The sequence below is a fragment of the Lissotriton helveticus genome, chromosome 5_1 (genome assembly GCF_964261635.1).
Source record: "Lissotriton helveticus chromosome 5_1, aLisHel1.1, whole genome shotgun sequence".
In the NCBI taxonomy this organism is placed as follows: domain Eukaryota; kingdom Metazoa; phylum Chordata; class Amphibia; order Caudata; family Salamandridae; genus Lissotriton; species Lissotriton helveticus.
In genome coordinates, this window is record NC_136065.1 from 273042737 (window position 1) to 273063501 (window position 20765).

At 48.1% G+C, this 20765-nt stretch overlaps 1 protein-coding gene across 1 annotated transcript in view; it reads right to left on the reverse strand.

The window, feature by feature from the left end:
• Window positions 1–20765, reverse strand: part of LOC144753103 (zinc finger protein RFP-like) — a 136578-nt gene that overhangs the window by 100687 nt on the left and 15126 nt on the right. Inside the window, exon 2 of the mRNA XM_078640892.1 lies at window positions 12650–12880. Within this exon, the coding sequence (XP_078497018.1) occupies window positions 12650–12880 (231 nt within the window). The remainder of the gene's footprint in view (window positions 1–12649; window positions 12881–20765) is intronic.

Genomic DNA, 20765 nt, shown 5'->3' on the forward strand with positions numbered 1-20765 from the left:
GCAGAACACGGTGGGTTTTATAATGACTGTTGTCACTTTTATTACCTTTGTTTGCGTGTGGGCTGTGCGTTTACTCGTGGGTGACATTTAATAATGTGCTTTACATGAGTACCAGTTATCTTACATTGGAGCGCTTTACATGAGACCCAGTTACATTACACAAGGACACATTCCAATTTAGTAGGCAAAGGGGTACAAAAATAGTCATGCCGCGCTGTTGGTGTAGTTTGGCATATTACCCGTATCTTTACTACGAACGTCACATGGTTCTTGACCAATTGGAGCAATTCGCCTGAAAGAGGCACAAAAACACCAGTAAACACAGTTCGTATATACAGCGTGACATACATCCAGGAAACAAAAGCACATACAGTGGTCATACGAACTCGCGGGCAGCTATAAAATCTCGCTCAGTGATACCAGCAACATAACAATCCATAATGCGTCGCGTGCACAAATCTATAACCCTATTCTTTCACCCCAACCACCACCACCACGTCCACCAAGTCCACCACCACGTCCACCACCACCAAGTCCACCGCCAGGTCCACCACCGCCAGGTCCACCACCACCAGCATGTCCACCACCACCCACCACCATGTCCACCACCATGTCCACCACCACCACCATGTCCTCCACCATCACGTCCACCACCAACACCACCACCACGTCCACCACCACCAAGTTCTCCACCACCACCATGCCCACCACCACCACGTCCACCACCACCACCACAATGTTCACCACCACGTCCACCACCACATCCACCACCACCACCACATCCACCACAACCACCACATCCACCACCACGTCCACCCCCATATCCACCACAACCACCAAGTCCGCCATCACCACGTCCACCGCCAACACCACCACCATGTCCAACACCACCACCACATCCTCCACCACCACCATCTCCACCACAACATCCACCACCATGTACACCACCACCACCACATCCACCACCATGCCCACCACACCCATGTCCACCATGTTCAACATGTCCACCACCACCACAACCACCATCACCACCAGCACGTCCACCACCACCATGTCCACCACCACTATGTTCACCACCACATCCACCTCCACCATGTCCAACACCACCACCACGTCCACCACCACCACATCTACCACATCCACCACCACCACGTCCTCCACCACCACTACATCCACCACCAAAATGTCCACCACGTCCACCACTACATCCACCACATCCACCACCACCACGTCCACCACCAGCACCACCTCATCCACCACCATGTCCACCACCAGCACCACGTCCACCACCACATCCACCACCAACACCACCACATCCACCAACACCATGTCCACCACCAAAACCACCACCACGTCCACCACCACAACCACCACATCCTCCACCACCACTAACACATCCACCATCACCATGTCCACCATGACATCCACCACCACATCCCCAACCACCACGTCCACCACCACCACGTCCACCACATCCACCACATCCACCGCCACCACGTCCACCACCAACACCACCATGTCCTCCACCACCACCACCACCATGTCCAGCACCACCACATCCACCACCACCACCATGTCCACCACCACCATGTCCACTACCACCACCACCACATCCACCACCACCACATCCACCACCACCACTTCCACCACCACCACCACGTCCACCACCACCATATCCACCACCACAACGTCCACCACCACCATGTCCACCACCACCACATCCACCACGTCCACCACCACCACACGTCCACCACCACATCCACCACCACCACATCCACCACCACGTCCACCACCACCATATCCACACCACCACGTCGATCACCACCACATCCTCCACCACCATGTCCACCACCACCACCATTACGTCCACCACCACGTCCACCACCAGCACCACCACCGCATTTACCACCACCATGTCCACCACCACCACATACACCACCATCACAACCACCACCACCACGTCCACCATTATGTTCACCACCGCCACATCCACCACCACTTCTAACACACCCACCACATCCACCACCACCATGTCCACCACCACCACCATGTCCACCACCACCACCACATCCACCACCACATCCACCACCACATCATCCACCACCCCCACCACCACATCCACCACCAACACCACCACCACATCCACCACCACCACCACCACCACGTTCTTCACCACCACGTCCACCACCATGTCCATCACCACCACATCCACGACCATGTCCACCAGCACCATGTCCACCACCACCACCACCACCACCACGTCCACCACTAAGTCTACCACCACCACATCCACCACCATGTCCACCACCACCATGTCCACCACCATGTCCATGACCACCACATCCACCACTACCACCACCATGTACACCACCTCCAACTCCACCACCACCACATCCACCACCACCACATCCACCACGTCCACCACCACCAAGTCCACCACCACCACCATGTCCACCACCACGTCCACTACCACCATCAGCACCACTACCATGTCCACCACCACCACATCCACCACCACCACATCCACCACGATCATGTCCACCACCACCACATCCACCACCACCACGTCCACCACCACCACATTCACCACCACCACGTCCACTACCACCACCTCCACAACCACCACGTCCACCACCACATCCACCACCACCACGTCCACCACTACACCCACCACCACCACATCCACCACCACCACATCCACTACCACCAACACATCCACCACCATGTCCACCGCTACGTCCACCACCATGTCAACCAACACGTCCACCACCATTTCCACCACCAACACGTCTACCACCACCACATTCACCAACACATCCACCACCACATCCACCACCACCATGTCCACCACCACATCCACCACCACCACCATGTTCACCACATCCACCACCCCCACCACATCCACCACCACCACATCCACCACAACATCCACGACCACCACCACCACATCCACTACCACCACATCCACCACCATCATGTCCACCACCACCACCATGTCCACCACATCCACCACCACCACCACGTCCACCACGTCCACCACTACCACATCCACCACCACCACCATGTCCACCACCAACACATCCACCGCCACCACGTCCACCACATCCACCACCACCACATCCACCACGTCCACCAACATGCCCACCACCATGTCCATCACGACCACATCCACCACCATGTCCACCACCACATTCACCACCACCACATCCACCACCATGTCCACCACAACCACGTCTACCATCACCACCACGTCCACCACCTCCATGTCCACCACCACCACCAAATCCACGTCCACATTCACCACCATTTCCACCATCACCACCACGTCCACCACCACATCCACCACCACCACATCCACCACCACCATGTCCACCACATCCACCACCACCACATCCCCCACCATGTCCACCAACACCATGTCCACCACTATGCCAACAACCACTATGTCCACCACCACCACCACGTCCAACCCACATCCACCACCACCTTGTCCACCACCACGTCCACCACCATGTCCACCACCATGTCCACCACCACGTCCACCAACACCACATCGACCACCACCACCATGCCCACCACCACCACGTCCACCACTATGCCAACAACCACTATGTCCACCACCACGTCCAACCCCACATCCACCACCACCTTGTCCACCACCATGTCCATTACCATGTCCACCACCTTGTCCACCACCACGTCCACCTACACCACATCCACCCCCACCACCACGTTCACCACATCCACCACCACCACCACATCCACCACCACCACATCCACCACCACTACATCCACCCCAACATCCACGACCAACGCCACCACATCCACCATCACCATGTCCACCACCACCACCATGTCCACCATGTCCACCACCACCACCACATCCACCACAACGTCCACCACGTCCACCACCACCACATTCACCACCACCACCACATCCACCACCACCATATCCACCACCACCACGTCAACCACATCCACCACCACCACATCCACCACGTCCACCACCATGCCCACCACCATGTCCACCACGACCACGTCCACCACCATGTCCACCACCACCACGTCCACCACAACCCCGTCCACCACCACCACGTCCACCACCACTACCATGTACACCACCACCACCATGTCCACCACCATATCCACGTCCACCACCACCATGTCCACCACCACCACCACCACCACATCCACCACCACATCCACCACCACCACATCCACCACCACCATGTCCACCACATCCACCACCACCACATCCACCACCATGTCCACCAACACCACGTCCACCACCACATCTACCATGTCCACCACCACGTCCGCCACCACCACATCCACCACCACCACCATGTCCACCACCACCACCATGTCCACCACCACCACCACGTCCACTACCACCACCACCCGTGACAAGTAAAGTGTCACCGGAGGGCAGGGGAATCGGAGTGTCAACCCCGGCTGTACATGGGACATTTAAGGATGCATTGGGTGCGAGAAGACGGGATTAGGGGCTCGAAGTATTACACCAGACCCAAGATACATTTTGAAGAGGCGCAATGTCACAGGTGCTCCTGTAAAAGCACTCGCAGCATCTCTACCTCACAGTGGCATACCTGCACGAGCCACTCACTCAAAACAAGCATTGGCATAGCCAAAAGGTCTTGCCTTTGGGATCTTATAAGTGTTTAGCCATGCAACACTTGATGTTGTTGCATCAAGGATTTTGTGCTGGATAAATAAACACTTATAAGGTCTGAAAGGCGAGACCTATTGGCTATGCCAGTGCTTGTTTTTTTTGCCTGAGGTCATTTACTGCTTTATCTACTGCTTATTTAATGTTTTTGAGCTGCAGTAAATCTGCTCTTGATATTTCGACCATATCTCCATTCTCCAATTCCAAAATTTTAGGAAGCTTTACTGGTCTCTTCCCTGAACTAGCAGACTCAATGGTTAGAAGAAGTTGAAGTTGAGTTAAAACTGCAACTTTCCTTTTATGCCGGTTGCGTAGCAACCAAGCCCCGTGCATAACAAGACTGGGAGTCTGAAAAACAAATCGGCCTGCAGCCTTGCCAGCATGCACATGCGTACACGCACTCGACCGGGCTCACAATGCTGCCCTGCGGTGTCTGATAAGCCAGTCCCCAGCACACTGTGAAACGTTCCCTGTCGCAGCCTTGCACGTGTACGGAGAGCAGGCAGTGCAAAAAGTATAGAAGTTCGTCGAGCGAAGCAGTAAGGCATTAATCAATAAATCAATACAAATATAACAATAGCACAGTCATGCCTGTTGCATATTAACCGGCATCAAAACAGAATGTGGAGAGCGAAGGAGGAGCCGAAGCCTTATGCCCCATAGGTTCATGGAATATAATCGTTAAGACCTCGAGCCCAATAAAATCTGGACCCAACTCAACCACACTAATTGCAACTCGCGTAATGTAATATACCTCCTGACCTGCACATGTGGCCTCCGTTACGTGGGGATGACCACACGGAAAATCAAAACCAGAATAACTGAGCATCGAAGTACCATAAGATGCAAGAAAAATGTGAGCAAACTAACTAATCACTTCATCACCCACTGTCACACACCCAATGACTTGAACTGGACGGTGATTGAGCAAATCCCCGAAAGTACCATTGAAAATGACAAGAAACTCCTGGGCAAAGAGCAGCGATGGATATATCGCCTTTCAACAGCTACCGATGGTCTTAACGATGCCATCCCCTGGAACTCCCTGGCATACACGTGACCTTTAGACTGTGTCCCCACCATCCTGACCCTACTAGAAACCCCTTGTATGTATCCCCTTGAGGATGGAGCCTCACGCCATCAAATACTGTTGTTATAAATCCCACCCGTGTCTATGGCTCTGACTCTGTGCCACCAAAATCCGAACATATCACTGAAATGTTCCCAGGCGGCACTTATTAGACACTTGCAAATGCATTAATCACCTCCCAACACATGCGCGAATACACAGCGCGCGCACGCACGCTCCTAGTGCGCGCATGCGCGGAGATAACACTACCTTCCGCGCATGCGCTATGCCAACGCTCTGTACTACGCATGCGCGAATGCGCTTAGATAACACTACTTTCCGCGCATGCGCTATGCCAATGTTCTGTACCACGCATGCGCGAAGACTCACCAGTGCTCTTCGCGCACCTGAGCGCCCTCGCGAGCGCAATGACTCGGCAGATCGAGTCTCTCTACCCTTTCCCCTACTATGCAGGTGATAACAATCATACAATCAACAACAGTATAAAACCTCCACCACAATGGCCATTACTCACCGGTTCTGCGAAGGAGGCACTACAGGTCCAAAGCAGGCTCTGGCCAGCAATTCTGTGAGTATGATGATCGACCATCTTCATCACTGGTAAGCGCTTTTCTCTCCCACAGGTCTCCTCTAAGTCTAAGTGGCAAAATCCTTGTTTTTACCCCACAGGGTCAACCCTTAACACTTCTCAACCATGAAGTAGCACATTTCCAAAACTAGCGTAAGAAAGAATTCTTGCGTGTTCTTCTTCTCTTTCTACCACTAATGCACTATTTATGTACATACCGTGTTTTAGCCACTTCACTCTCGAAATCCAGTGCGAACCCCACAATAATGGTATCACCAATACCATTACACTATAGCCGCTTATAGCCAGCACCAACAACGCTATAAAGTCGGCAACCAGATGTATACACTGCTAGACAGTCAAGTGACTCTCCTTTTTCCTTGTATGTCTTTGTCCTTGTCTTTATATGTTATATGTACAGGTGTTTTGAGAAGGGAATCCCCCTCTCACACATAGAAAAACACTTTAGGGCGTGTATACACATAGTCTGTAGTACACACCCACTAGTTTTAATCACATACACGTATTTTAACCCGTCCTGAAGAAAGCCAGCATAGTCATAAGGCACTGGCTGAAACATGTTGACACATTCCAGGATGTGAGAGGTCGTAACTCGCCTCTAACATCCAACAGCCTTATTTTAACCGCTGACGGTGACCCAGCTATTAAAGTCTAATTTGCCTCCGGGCACTGGGATCCCCGCCAAGCCGTTTTAACCCACTTCCCATAACACTCTTCACCGCACACTCAGCGACATACCTGCTCCGCTGTAATCAGGCGTCGAAGCACACCCGGGACACGATAGGTGTCACTGGGTGGGCCCGATGATGAAGCATGCCACCAACTAGGTTGGTGGGTGAGGGCTTCATGAGCACACCTACCAGGTGCCACTAACCCGTGACAAAACATACTTGAGTCCTTGAACTAAAAATTAAATGAATTTTTGTTAACTTTGTCTATTTCAAGCTAGTCTCCTTTTGATTAACTACATATAAACCCGGGGATATGGACTAGCTTTCTGGTCCTCTCTCTCTCTCTTGATACACGAATATATTGGCAGCGCGCAGCTGTGAGAGTATATACTCAACCATGGCCTGACCTTTTCTGAAAGTGACGGATATACTATCTGACCCGTCCTTCCAAGCGGATTTCAACATCGCTAACACCATCGCACAAACTACTGACTGGGAGACCTTAACAGAGAGAAAACGCAACAGAATAAGAACCATCCTTCATGGGACAATCCTGGCCCAGTACCTTAGAACCAACACGGCTCCGAGGGGCCTTCTAGTAACCAACGCACCCAGAATCTTCCTCGATGACCCAGCCTTCAGGAAAGATTGGGCCCAGATCGCCTGGCATTGCACCAGGGACTGGATAATACTCATTATAAAAACCTCAAAACGATTATCAGATGCCATCATGATCGAAATCCAGACCACAGAAAGCCACTTCAAATCTACCATTACTGCATTTAAGAAAAAATTGGATGACCAAAACAGAGAAATTAATGAGTACAAGGAGTACCTAACTCAAGCGAAAATCAAAAAATTTGACAAAGATTTGAAAAAATTCAGCTATGCCAAAGTGTACCCTTACTCAGAAGAGGACTACACACCACAAACCAGTAACACTAAGATGTCAAACTCCTCTGGAGATGACAGCTCCGTTTCCAGCAATTCAAGCAGCGGCTCACAAAAACGAGGAGGAGGAGGTAGAGGAAGAAGAGGACAACACTGGCCAAACAACTGGCAAGGAGGACAACATGGTAACTTCTACGGTTTTCCACCAAACATGGGTCACATGCAGAATCCCTACTATGGCTTCCCTCCCATGTACCCCCGGGACCAATACCTCTATGTGCAGGCAACCAGGGCCCGCATATTCCTTTTTTAGGACAGGGCCGAAGAGCTCGGGGCCGACGAAGACCAAACCAACAGCACACACAGGTCCAGTGGACCGGGGAAGAGAACCCAGTGAGCTCGAACACACGCCAGAAGGCGAAGGAAGCAACCCCAGGGCCGAGCAAACCCTAAACCCTATCAACCGACCATCGCTGGTATTCAATCTATCCAGTACCCCATTGTCCCACAGAGAACAGTCGGTCCTGGAGAAGGGACTGTCGTTTGTGCCAACCACCAGACTCGACAAATTCCAATTACATGTTGAACTGGCACAGTTTTTTAGAAAGCTCAAATTGAAGTCTTTCTTTGAAAAACCAACCCCAGGAATTGAACAACCTCACGAAAACCCCAACATCACCGGTCTTAGAACCAAATCTACATTTGTCCCTCCTCCCTCCACCATCCCTCCCGAGATCACAACGTTCGAACAAGCTGTGTACCATGACATTGAGAACCTGAACCCAACCAACCATTTCAACAATCTGTCCTGGGAAGACAGACAAACCATACAGCGCCTACAAAACAACCCCACACTTGTCATTAAACCGGCTGACAAGGGGGGAGGCATCGTCCTGCAGGACAAGAAAGACTATGACACCGAGTGTCGCAGACTTTTAAGCGACAACAGGAACTACCGCAGATTGGAACAGGACCCATCCAAAGAACTACGGACAACTATCCATGAACTTGTCAAGAGGGCAGCGGATGCAGAACATATCTCCAAACAGGAGGCCGAATATCTATGTCCTGAACACACGAGGACCCCGTACTTTCACACAGTACCTAAGGTACATAAGGGCAAAACTCCCCCTCCTGGCAGACCCATCGTGTCAGGCATAAACTCCCTTTTGGAACCATTGTCACGATATTGTGACTTTTTCCTAAACCCCTTGGTGCAAAAAACACCGACGTACATAAAAGACACTAAACATTTGTTACAGGTCATAGACAAAATGGATTTCAACCCTGACACCCAACTCTTGGTGGGGTTAGATGTGGAGAGTCTATACACCAGTCTCCCCCAGGACGCAACTTTGAAAGTTCTTCACGACGTCCTAATGGAATCCCCCTGGCCCTACCACACCCCTAGGGACTTCATACTAGCGTGTGCTACCCTGGCCCTTAAACGAAATTACTTTGAATACGAAGGCAACTTCTATTTACAAACGAATGGAACATCCATGGGCAGCGTTTTTGCCCCCAGCGTGGCAGGATTGTACGTACACCACTTTGAAAGCACCAACATCGCTGCGGCCACTAACCCGTTTAACCATCACATCCTAAAATGGCACAGATACATTGATGATATCCTGGTTATTTGGCAGGGTTCTCAGACTGACCTTGACAGATTCATGATCTGGCTCAACACCAGGGATCAATATCTGAATTTCACCAGCACAGCTAGCAATGAGCTACTTCCATTCCTAGATCTGGACATCAGAGCAAAAGATGGGACCCTGATTACGACAACATACTACAAACCAACCGCAAGGAATGCGTTGCTTCATTTCACAAGCTTCCACCCCCGCCCTCTCAAGGAAAACCTACCGTTTGGCCAGTTCCTACGAATACGGAGAAACTGCACCAACGTGAGTGACTATAAATCACAATCAGCCGACCTGGCCACAAAACTAGAAAACCGTGGCTATCCTAAAAACATCGTCCGTAAAACCCAGAAAAGGGCGAGAAATCAGAACCGTGACGCCCTCCTTGAGACCCACGTAAAGGAGGATCAGGAACAACCCATTACCTGTGTTACCACCTACAATACGGCGTCAAACAAAGTAGCAAAAATCATTAAAAAACATTGGAGGATAATCAACTCTGGCCAAAGGAAATGGGACACACCAAGATTTGCCTACAAGAGGAACAAGAACCTAAAGGACCAACTGGTGAACACCCGACCCAGACCACCGCTCAAACAACCTATGAACACTGTTCTGAATGCATGGGGACTGCCCAAAGTCATCGGACACTACCCCTGCAATGACTGCAGTGTGTGTCACCTGACTACACACACCAAAACTCTGAACCTCGAGCCCAATAAAATCTGGACCCAACTCAACCACACTAATTGCAACTCGCGTAATGTAATATACCTCCTGACCTGCACATGTGGCCTCCGTTACGTGGGGATGACCACACGGAAAATCAAAACCAGAATAACTGAGCATCGAAGTACCATAAGATGCAAGAAAAATGTGAGCAAACTAACTAATCACTTCATCACCCACTGTCACACACCCAATGACTTGAACTGGACGGTGATTGAGCAAATCCCCGAAAGTACCATTGAGAATGACAAGAAACTCCTGGGCAAAGAGCAGCGATGGATATATCGCCTTTCAACAGCTACCGATGGTCTTAACGATGCCATCCCCTGGAACTCCCTGGCATACACGTGACCTTTAGACTGTCCCCACCATCCTGACCCTACTAGAAACCCCTTGTATGTATCCCCTTGAGGATGGAGCCTCACTCCATCAAATACTGTTGTTATAAATCCCACCCGTGTCTATGGCTCTGACTCTGTGCCACCAAAATCCGAACATATCACTGAAATGTTCCCAGGCGGCACTTATTAGACACTTGCAAATGCATTAATCACCTCCCAACACATGCGCGAATACACAGCGCGCGCACGCTCCTAGTGCGCGCATGCGTGGAGATAACACTACCTTCCTCGCATGCGCTATGCCAACGCTCTGTACTACGCATGCGCGAATGCGCTTAGATAACACTACTTTCCGCGCATGCGCTATGCCAAAGTTCTGTACCACGCATGCGCGAAGACTCACCAGTGCTCTTCGCGCACCTGAGCGCCCTCGCGAGCGCAATGACTCGGCAGATCGAGTCTCTCTACCCTTTCCCCTACTATGCAGGTGATAACAATCATACAATCAACAACAGTATAAAACCTCCACCACAATGGCCATTACTCACCGGTTCTGCGAAGGAGGCACTACAGGTCCAAAACAGGCTCTGGCCAGCAATTCTGTGAGTATGATGATCGACCATCTTCATCACTGGTAAGCGCTTTTCTCTCCCACAGGTCTCCTCTAAGTCTAAGTGGCAAAATCCTTGTTTTTACCCCACAGGGTCAACCCTTGCCACTTCTCAACCATGAAGTAGCACATTTCCAAAACTAGCGTAAGAAAGAATTCTTGCGTGTTCTTCTTCTCTTTCTACCACTAATGCACTATTTATGTACATACCGTGTTTTAGCCACTTCACTCTCGAAATCCAGTGCGAACCCCACAATAATGGTATCACCAATACCATTACACTATAGCCGCTTATGGCCAGCACCAACAACGCTATAAAGTCGGCAACCAGATGTATACACTGCTATACAGTCAAGTGACTCTCCTTTTTCCTTGTATGTCTTTGTCCTTGTCTTTATATGTTATATGTACAGGTGTTTTGAGGAGGGAATCCCCCTCTCACACATAGAAAAACACTTTAGGGCGTGTATACACATAGTCTGTAGTACACACCCACTAGTTTTAATCACATACACGTATTTTAACCCGTCCTGAAGAAAGCCAGCATAGTCATAAGGCACTGGCTGAAACATGTTGACACATTCCAGGATGTGAGAGGTCGTAACTCGCCTCTAACATCCAACAGCCTTATTTTAACCGCTGACGGTGACCCAGCTATTAAAGTCTAATTTGCCTCCGGGCACTGGGATCCCCGCCAAGCCGTTTTAACCCACTTCCCATAACACTCTTCACCGCACACTCAGCGACATACCTGCTCCGCTGTAATCAGGCGTCGAAGCACACCCGGGACACGCTAGGTGTCACTGGGTGGGCCCGATGATGAAGCATGCCACCAACTAGGTTGGTGGGTGAGGGCTTCATGAGCACACCTACCAGGTGCCACTAACCCGTGACAAAACATACCTGAGTCCTTGAACTAAAAATTAAATTAATTTTTGTTAACTTTGTCTATTTCAAGCTAGTCTCCTTTTGATTAACTACAAGATTAAGAGAAACCCTGTTGTTTTGGCGTTGAGTTTGAGCTGGTTGGATGTGAGCCAGTGAACAGTTACTTTCAAGGCCTCATTCAGGGAACGGATATCCTCTGGAGAAGAGATATTGATGTAGAGCTGTGTGTCATCGGCATACATGTGGTAGGAGATATTGGCAGTGCGCAAACTACATTGTTTGTATAAAGTTGGTATAATTCTAATCATTCTCTTTTCTTTGGTAACTCTGCAACATGTTTGTGAGAACTGTACTAAAGCTATGTTTTATTTTTGGGGTATGATATACACATTTTATGTTGCCTCAAAGAGGTTTCACCAGTACATCTTTCTTCGATGCTTCCTTACTAAGCCTGTGCTCTGAACAGAAGAGTGATTCCTCTGTTTGCAGATCCACAGCACTCACCTTTAGTAACTCCAAGTCGGTCAGCTGACACCTGCCTGCTATCTCTGTCTGTAAAGCGGTGAGCGATGATCTCTGCTTCACCAGCTCGGTCACATTCTGCCGGATATTATGGAGAATCTCTCTCTGTTGTCTTTCTAGACTGGAAAGGATATGATACTTCTCCTCTTCCAAGATGCGCTGCAGCTCCTCAATCTCGATCCTTATTTTCTCTTTCCACAACTGTGTTGCTTCCTGTAAAACGGCAGTCACTCATTATTAACGACTAAGGTATTTTTCAAGTGATTGATGGCTACAGTTGTGAGTAATTGACTGGGTTTAGCACTTATGCAGAAATCAAAGTTCTATAGGTAACAAAGATATGAGCCAAGATGGCCAAAAACATAGGTGCATGTTTACAAGGGGATTGCGCCACAGGAACGTCACGTTTACCGAGGTTCCTGTGATGCAATGCCCTGCTTCATATTTACACAGGGGTGTTAAGCCACTTTTTTGGGGTTAAACTCCTCTTTGTAAATATGGTACCCTTTCACGCCTTTTCTGCCTGAAAGTGGAGTGCAATGGGTGTTGCTGTGGGTGTTCAACTGCTACACCCATTGCTTTTTGACGCTGCCCCAAATTTACAAGGGTGTGTAAAGCTGAGGCAGTGCCAAAAACGAATGCCATGCAAAGCAGGTGCTAGAATGGTGCAACGAGGAGAAATACTTTATTTCTCGCGTTTTTGCTTTTTCTATTTGTGATGCATTCTGCAGCACATATAGAAAGAGCAAAACACCACTAATGATTGTTTATGTGCAGGAAGGTTGTAAATGGTGAAGCGGAGTGCTACAACTTCTGCAGCAGCTCCGCACTCTGTGCCATTTCTTTGTAAATATGCACCACAGTGTGGAAAGACACAAGACAAATTGTAAGCCATACTGTGAGAAATCCACCAACCCACTCAGCAGTACCCACAGTTTTCTGATGTTGTGCTATATTAAAACATTGCAGCATATTTGTAATGAAGATGGTATGTATGTATGTTTGTATGTATGTATGTGGAGCAGAGGTTCTGTGCTAATGCCCTCTTGGCCAAACAGGCCCAAACCAGCGACGCCCTTCTCTGTGTTTGCCGTTAGCTGGGGGTACAAGACTATGGAATTTTAGGAGTTGATTGAAGTAGACATACGAAGGAGGTAAGAAGTTTCAGGTGGGAACAAGTCATGTCACAACCTGTGGAGGTGGATGCTGGGAACTAAATGCCACTTTTCTGAATTCTTCAATTAAAGATTTTTTGGTAGGAAACCAGTGATGTTACTTCCTGTAGAGATGAATGCGTGCAAATGAGTTCAGCTTATCTGTCTTCTTCTCTTAAAGTTGGTTTTGGCGCGAAACCAGTGGCTTCACTTCCTGCTTGGATGGATGCTGAGAACGTAGGGTGGTTTTTCTGGATTATATTCAGCAGTGGTCCATGCAGGTAACAGCGATGGGGCTGTGTAAGGGAGGATTTCGAGGGATGATGCAAAGGGAAAATTAATTATTACATTTCATTTTCCTTCGGCATCGTCTCTCGAAATCCACCCTTACCCGGCCCCACCGCCTCACCGCTGTTACCTGCACAGACCGCGGCTGATTATATTCAAGATTATTTTGACAGGAAACTAGTGATGCCAATTCTGTAGCGAGAGATATAGAAAAAGGCATTTAGAGGCACTGGGGATGTCAGGACCAGTGTTCTGACTACTTTTTCAAGAGAATCACAACGAATTTGGGAGAGGGCGAAACTGAGAATTACAACTACTTTTTTGAAGGAGTTCTCTTTATGCTTAACTTATATGTGGGGACCTCTGCTGTGATGGTAATATTTAGTAATGCAGCATCTTGTTTATAAGTAAATAAGGTTGAAGAATATTGGATGGATATTTTTGGATTTCTGCATTTGCCTAATGTATCGATGATCTCCTTCTCACCCCTTGCTGCTTGGGGCACACGCTCATGAGGCTGGTTTAGAAGGCGTGGAGACTCAAGCTGGACTACCTCATTCATGTCCACCAGGAGAGGCTCCATCCATTAACGAGCCTGTCCCTGTGGACCTGAAGTCTGCTAAGAGTAGAGTGTGATTAAGGGGACCTGAAGTCAGTCAGCATGTGTGTTAGAGGGGTTTGGCCAGCTATTTAGAATTTGAATTTAGAATTTGGAGTAGGAGAAAGAAAGGGGAGGTGGCATCCTAGGAAGAGGGCCTACTCGCATTCTCCAATCTGTTCCATCCGCAAATTTGTCTCTGCTCTCTACGCAATAATTCACAAAAATGTTCTGCCACTTTTGGTGTGAAGTAAGAGTCACTGTCGTCCTAGCTTTAGAAGCAGTCCATTGTGCTCCATCTGCAAACAAATATCGAAATGGAGGAAAAACAGAACTCCAACAACACCATGTAACTGGAGTGCCTTCGCATATCACACAGACAACTCATGCCATCCGCTTAAGTAAAGTATATCAACACCTTTAAATAAAGCCTACAACAGAAGCAGAACACTATTTAATACAAACAAGCAATGTATCAACTCCCTGCCTGACCCTTCTTTCTCCACACCACAGACAACTGTAATGCCATCAACCTTTTTTTCAGTTAAAACGACAGCACCTCACACTAAACTTGCTTTCCGTCTTACACCCAACCCTCACATAGCATTCCAAAATGGTCATTCTTCAAACCACAGTCTTTCGAAGACATAACTTCCCCCTCCTATTTGTCAACTTGTATCTTAAGCCCTTAGCTTATCTGCTACATGGTATAAACTTGTACATTGTTGAGCGTGACACATAGAAATTGTTGAGGACTGGAGGGAGGCATGACAAATGAATGGGAAATCTTTTTATGTGCAGAGACTCCGCACTCGTCAAGATACTACTCGTAAATCCCTCTGTGAAAAGCTAACAATCGTAAACTTACACAAAAGTGCAAGTTTACCTTTGTGAGCCAGGCCCTAAAGCTTCAGGTCTAAACTTATAGTTCAGGTTTAAAGTTAGACATCAGTTCTAAAGTTAGAATTCAGGTCTAAAGTTAGATTTCAGGTCTACGTTTACCTTTATAAATCAGGCCCACGGTGGCTACCTTGTAATTTTTTTGTTAGTCAGTGGCAGCACAGGTAAAACATAAAATGCTAATAAAATGAATTACCATATTATTTTTCAGAGCTTCCAGCCCAAGCAGTGTGAAGGCGGGCCACTGCTGCTGACTGGCAGCAGGAAAGTGGTGCTGACTCCAGTTTAAAATTTGCATGCCACTTTGGCTGGCTGTCTTGTGACAGCCATCCTGACATGCACACTTTAAACTTCTCCACCCAGCTGTCTTAGACAGCTAATTGTAGAGCAGGCACAGGCCCCAGTCCCTGCTGGAGTGTCAAGGCAACCCACTCCAGCCAATCCTGGCGATGCTCTCATGCTCTTCATCTGCAGCATCAAAGCAGCATAGGGATTTAGAGAGGGGAGTTGGCTGAGGCTCCATAAAGTGATGTTCCGCTGACGGCATTCAAGAAGAATGCACAGAGGGCGAGGAAGCTCGGTAAGTACGTTTTTAATTTATTAATCATCTTTTTGACTTAACGACACTGTGAGAAACGTGCATTGCCTTAACCTCAACTCCAGAGCTCTCAGTCATGACTCGTTATAAACATAGATCTGTGAACGAGCCATGATTGAGAGCTTTGGCATTTGAGACTAAAGGCATTGTGACTTAATCAAATGCATGTCACTGAAAATAGTGACAGGAATTGTCACTGACCGCCCCTGGAAATAGTAAAATTTAAAAATTTAAAAATAAAGTGTGCTGGAGTGCTACAAGAGAAGCAAGGGGCCCAATAGCACTTTGCAGGTGCCAGGCCCATGAAAACAAAACTTTACAAAACGGAAGATTATAAGGGGTAGTGTGGAGCACAAGGAGCAATGTGTGAGTGATTGGACATGTGCAATGACCAGCTACAAATAGTGGTGTGATGAGGGTTCATGGGAGAAAAAAAAAAACTTATGTGTGAGAAACTATTATTTTAGGGCTATGGGCTTATGCCAATGCTGATGGACAACCTTGTTAATAACTGACTAAAGCCAGCTGAACCTCATTAGCCAATGGCTGAAAGGGGCATTCCAACAATTCCTCTTTTCTATTTGTACCTGTAGTATGTGAATGTGTATGTGGGTGTGTACCATATTCCTATGACAGTAGCTCTCTCCACACAGCTAAAGGTATCAGTAGGCAAGACCTCAAATGCCAGAGCAGGCATTTAGAGGAGAAGTGACAGTACTGTGAATGCAGTATATAAATGAGGCACTAACTCACTAAACTCTTATTTACTATTGCATTCCCAAATTGTCCAAATGTAAGATGAAGCACGAATATAAGAATGTTTGACAGTCTGCTTATGATAAATATTAAGACAAACAATGCATCTCGAATATCATTTGCAACCTATAAACTTAAACTGAATATAAAAAACAGGAGACGTGCAGGCAGATTGCCCAAAGCCACAATATTAAAAGTCAAAAGGCCATGGGCATAATCATATGGTCTTGGGCCTACCCATAGCAATGGCATGGAAATCCACAACAGGACCTATACTAGAGACATGGGTGGGAGACGTCTCCTGTTGGTCCAGAGCAGAGGAGAGAGAGTTGCAGAGGGAGGATGCCTGAGGGGTGAGGCAATGTCCTATAGCCTCATTGTGGACCTTAATATTTGAGAGTTGGGAATAACCTGAGGTAGAGGTGGATTCTGACTTGGAAAGGGCAGACTGACAGGTGGCTGTTGACCCAAACTAGGAACTAGGGGACAATGAAGGCGCTGTTGCCGAATGAAGAGAACTAGGCCCACCATCCATCACGCCACAACTATCGACCCTCCGTGTATCGTGAACCACATACATACTTAAGAGCCCCCCACCCAGCCCCAGAGTTTTAGATTATACCTCTGATTGAACTTGAGCCCTTCACCAGCACACAGACCCTCAACGCTACAACACAACCTCTGCCACTTTTGAGGTCTTCGAGACATGCTGTATGTAGGATATGTACTTAAAAAAAAGCCCATCTTTTTCATTGGTTCCTATTCCCGTCCTTTGGAAATTCTGGCTATTCATTGGTGAATACGCTTAATAGTCCCTCCTTTTGGAATTTTTTATCCTCCCATGAGGTCTACCCCTGTTACATGTGTTCTTACTCTTCATGTTAGTTATACTTTGAGAACACTTCTTTTGTTTGGTTGGCCTGCCTCTGCTCGTTAAGTCTTCTGTTAACTTGTGCATGAAACTTCTGTCCACTTGCTGTTTCTTAAACTCCCTGTGCTCCCTCTCACCCAATCCCACAACACTGCTCGCAGGCCCCTTGCCGTCCCTTAATCTCCCTGTGCCACCTCCTCATCCCTCCCACAACACTGCTTGCAAGCCTCACCACCAGTGGCGGCTGGTGAGATTTTAAAGTGGTGCGACGTAAAGGGTTGTCATGAGTGACGTGTGGTGAGCGAGCTTAGTTGGCAAGCTCTACTGTCATAAGGAGGTTCAGGGGGGTTCTTCCCCGAGAACATTTTGAAAAAAGAGTGGGCAAATGGAGCATTTTCAAGCAAATTTGAGAAAGCAAGAATGTTAATAAGGGTGTTGTAAAAGTGTTGTTATGACAGGCATCAATGCTAGTCATTGCTTTCATATACTAAAGTGTGACATCACTCACCAGTCAATGTCATTATGTGCACAGACACATTGCACCACTGTGGGCAACAGTAGCACTGGAATTAGGATCACTGGGGATGTCCTGTAGAGGCACCACCTTACACACAATCAATGCACATACCACTGGGGACTGCAACCGAAAGAACTGCTGTGGACTACACCAGCCCTGACATTACCTTGGAATTCCACACCTCTCAAGGCCGCACTGGGCACAAGTAGCACTTAGATCACTCGGTACAACCAGCCGCTGTCTGCTGATACCATCAGCCCTTGTACACAGTGGACAACATTAGAGCAGAGCCCACCATTGAGGTTCCGTAAAAATTATTACGATGTTCTGGGCATTACCGAATATGGACGAGTTTGGTATCTACGAACCGCAAATGACGAGTTCGGCAAGTGTGCGAATTTTCGCTACACTACCTGCCAGGGTTCGTCTAATATTACGTGTTCTTCATTTGAACCCTTGGGTTCCATTTTAGATACGGCATCCATTTTGTTTCTTGCCCTCACGTAGTCAGCGAGCAGGTAACTGTTCGCTTCTTGACCCTCCAGTTCCCAGCCTTGCGGAAGACGCATATTCCTTTCATGCGTCTTTATGGCCGGAGGAATGATACAGTGAAGGCAGATGGCTCAGCTTGAGGGTAATCTGGTCGTGCCGGTCTATTGTGACAGCCGTGCAGGCGATGGGATCCAGCTCTTTGATCCTAAGATCATGCTTCCGATATTACCCCCACACTCTTTTCTCTACACGTGTCTGACTTCCTTGCAGCTGCTCTTGTCTCTTCTTCTTTGTCATTTACAACTCTAATGGGTGTGCCTAATGGTGGGAAGATGTACTTTTACAGTTGGGAACCGGCATTGCTATTGTAATTATGTTCCGGGATTCTGAACACATGAAAGCGACCTCTTTGAAGTTTACTGTGAGAACCGAATTGTAATCTTTTGTCCACATGTTATGCAATGGCAACATTCTGTATAAAAGAGAGCGACCTACAAACGCAATTTGAAGCAGACTCGCAGAACTACGCCATGTACTTCTTATGACTCTTGTTTCCCTGCAGTAATAAAAGCTGATCTTTGACGCCGAAGGAAGTGTCCCGTGTCTCTGTAGTTTGTGCGTCGAAACAGGTATCCCATGAAGGTTATAGGTGTTGTTCCCTGGCACCGCTGGTACTGTTAAAAGTCCAGTCCTTCAGTTGGCGCCCAACGTGGGGCGACTTCAGCGGTACCGGTCCAAAGCCTGATGATCGTGAGGAACTTCGTGTGAAATCTCCGAGGGAAGGTGCACCCCGCTTCATCGATCCTGTTGTCGAAACAAGTGGCCCGAAGTTTTTCCCTGCGAAGATTCCCGCCTCCTGACGGCTGCGACGGACCGATGCCCTGACTGTCGACCTGTCTTCGACGCCCGGCGCAGACCTTACGTACAAGCGAGACGATAGACGGGCCTTCCTGGTGACGCCATTGAAGTTCTGAGTTAAGTATTTGTGGGTCGCTCCCAGTCCTTAGTGGTTGTTCTAGCTTTTTGAAAGCTTTGTTGTTAGCCTTTAAGGCTTTGTTGTAATAGGTCACCGAGCTTTGTAATAGCCTCCTCAGGCTTTGTGGTTAGCTCTCCGAGCTTTGTGGTAGCCTTAAGGCTTTGTTGTATTGCATGGTTCCATTGCATTTGTGGTTCTTAGTATTGGTTCTTAGTATTATTTGACAGTTGCAATTGCCAAAAACCGAGGGTTTTGACTTACACGAGGTTTTATTGCTTCGGTAATCCTTGAAGTTTGATACTAGGTTAGTGTGCACGATGCCTAGCCATAGTGGTTTGTTTCGTATTTTCCAATGTTGCGCAACGGATTCCCGGTTGGAGGACTCGTGTCCGATACCTCCAGTTGGAACTCCAATACATGATCTTTATAGTCGACATGGGGTGGGTCCTATAATATATAATGATTACTGGGTCCGCTATACAAAGAAAGACGGTGACCTTAGATGGCCACCACATGGAACTTTTGAACTTTCGATTTTAGACAATCTTGAGGCTAAATTATTTTTAAAGAAAGCTAGGCCAGCTATGTTTGATTCCTTTCGGATATGGCGTAAAGAGGCCAAGCAGAAAGAAATCAAACAACTTAAAAAGGATCAAAAACAAGGGTTCGTTCCGATAATGCAAACTATACGAGAATGTAAACAGGACAAAGAAGAAAAGGAAATGGAAATCTCTACTAGATTGCATCACATGAAAATAGATAAATGTTACCCGGTTTTACCGAATAATCTAGAAAAGAAAGAAGAAGATTTGAAGGAGGATTCCTTGTTGTCATATTTGATGAAATCACCACCTCCTTATGTACAGGGTGCTACTGCTCCTGTAGCTGCTCCTGTTGTTCCTCCTGTTGTACCCCTTGTTGCTCCAGCGGCTGCGGGTCAGCCCGTTG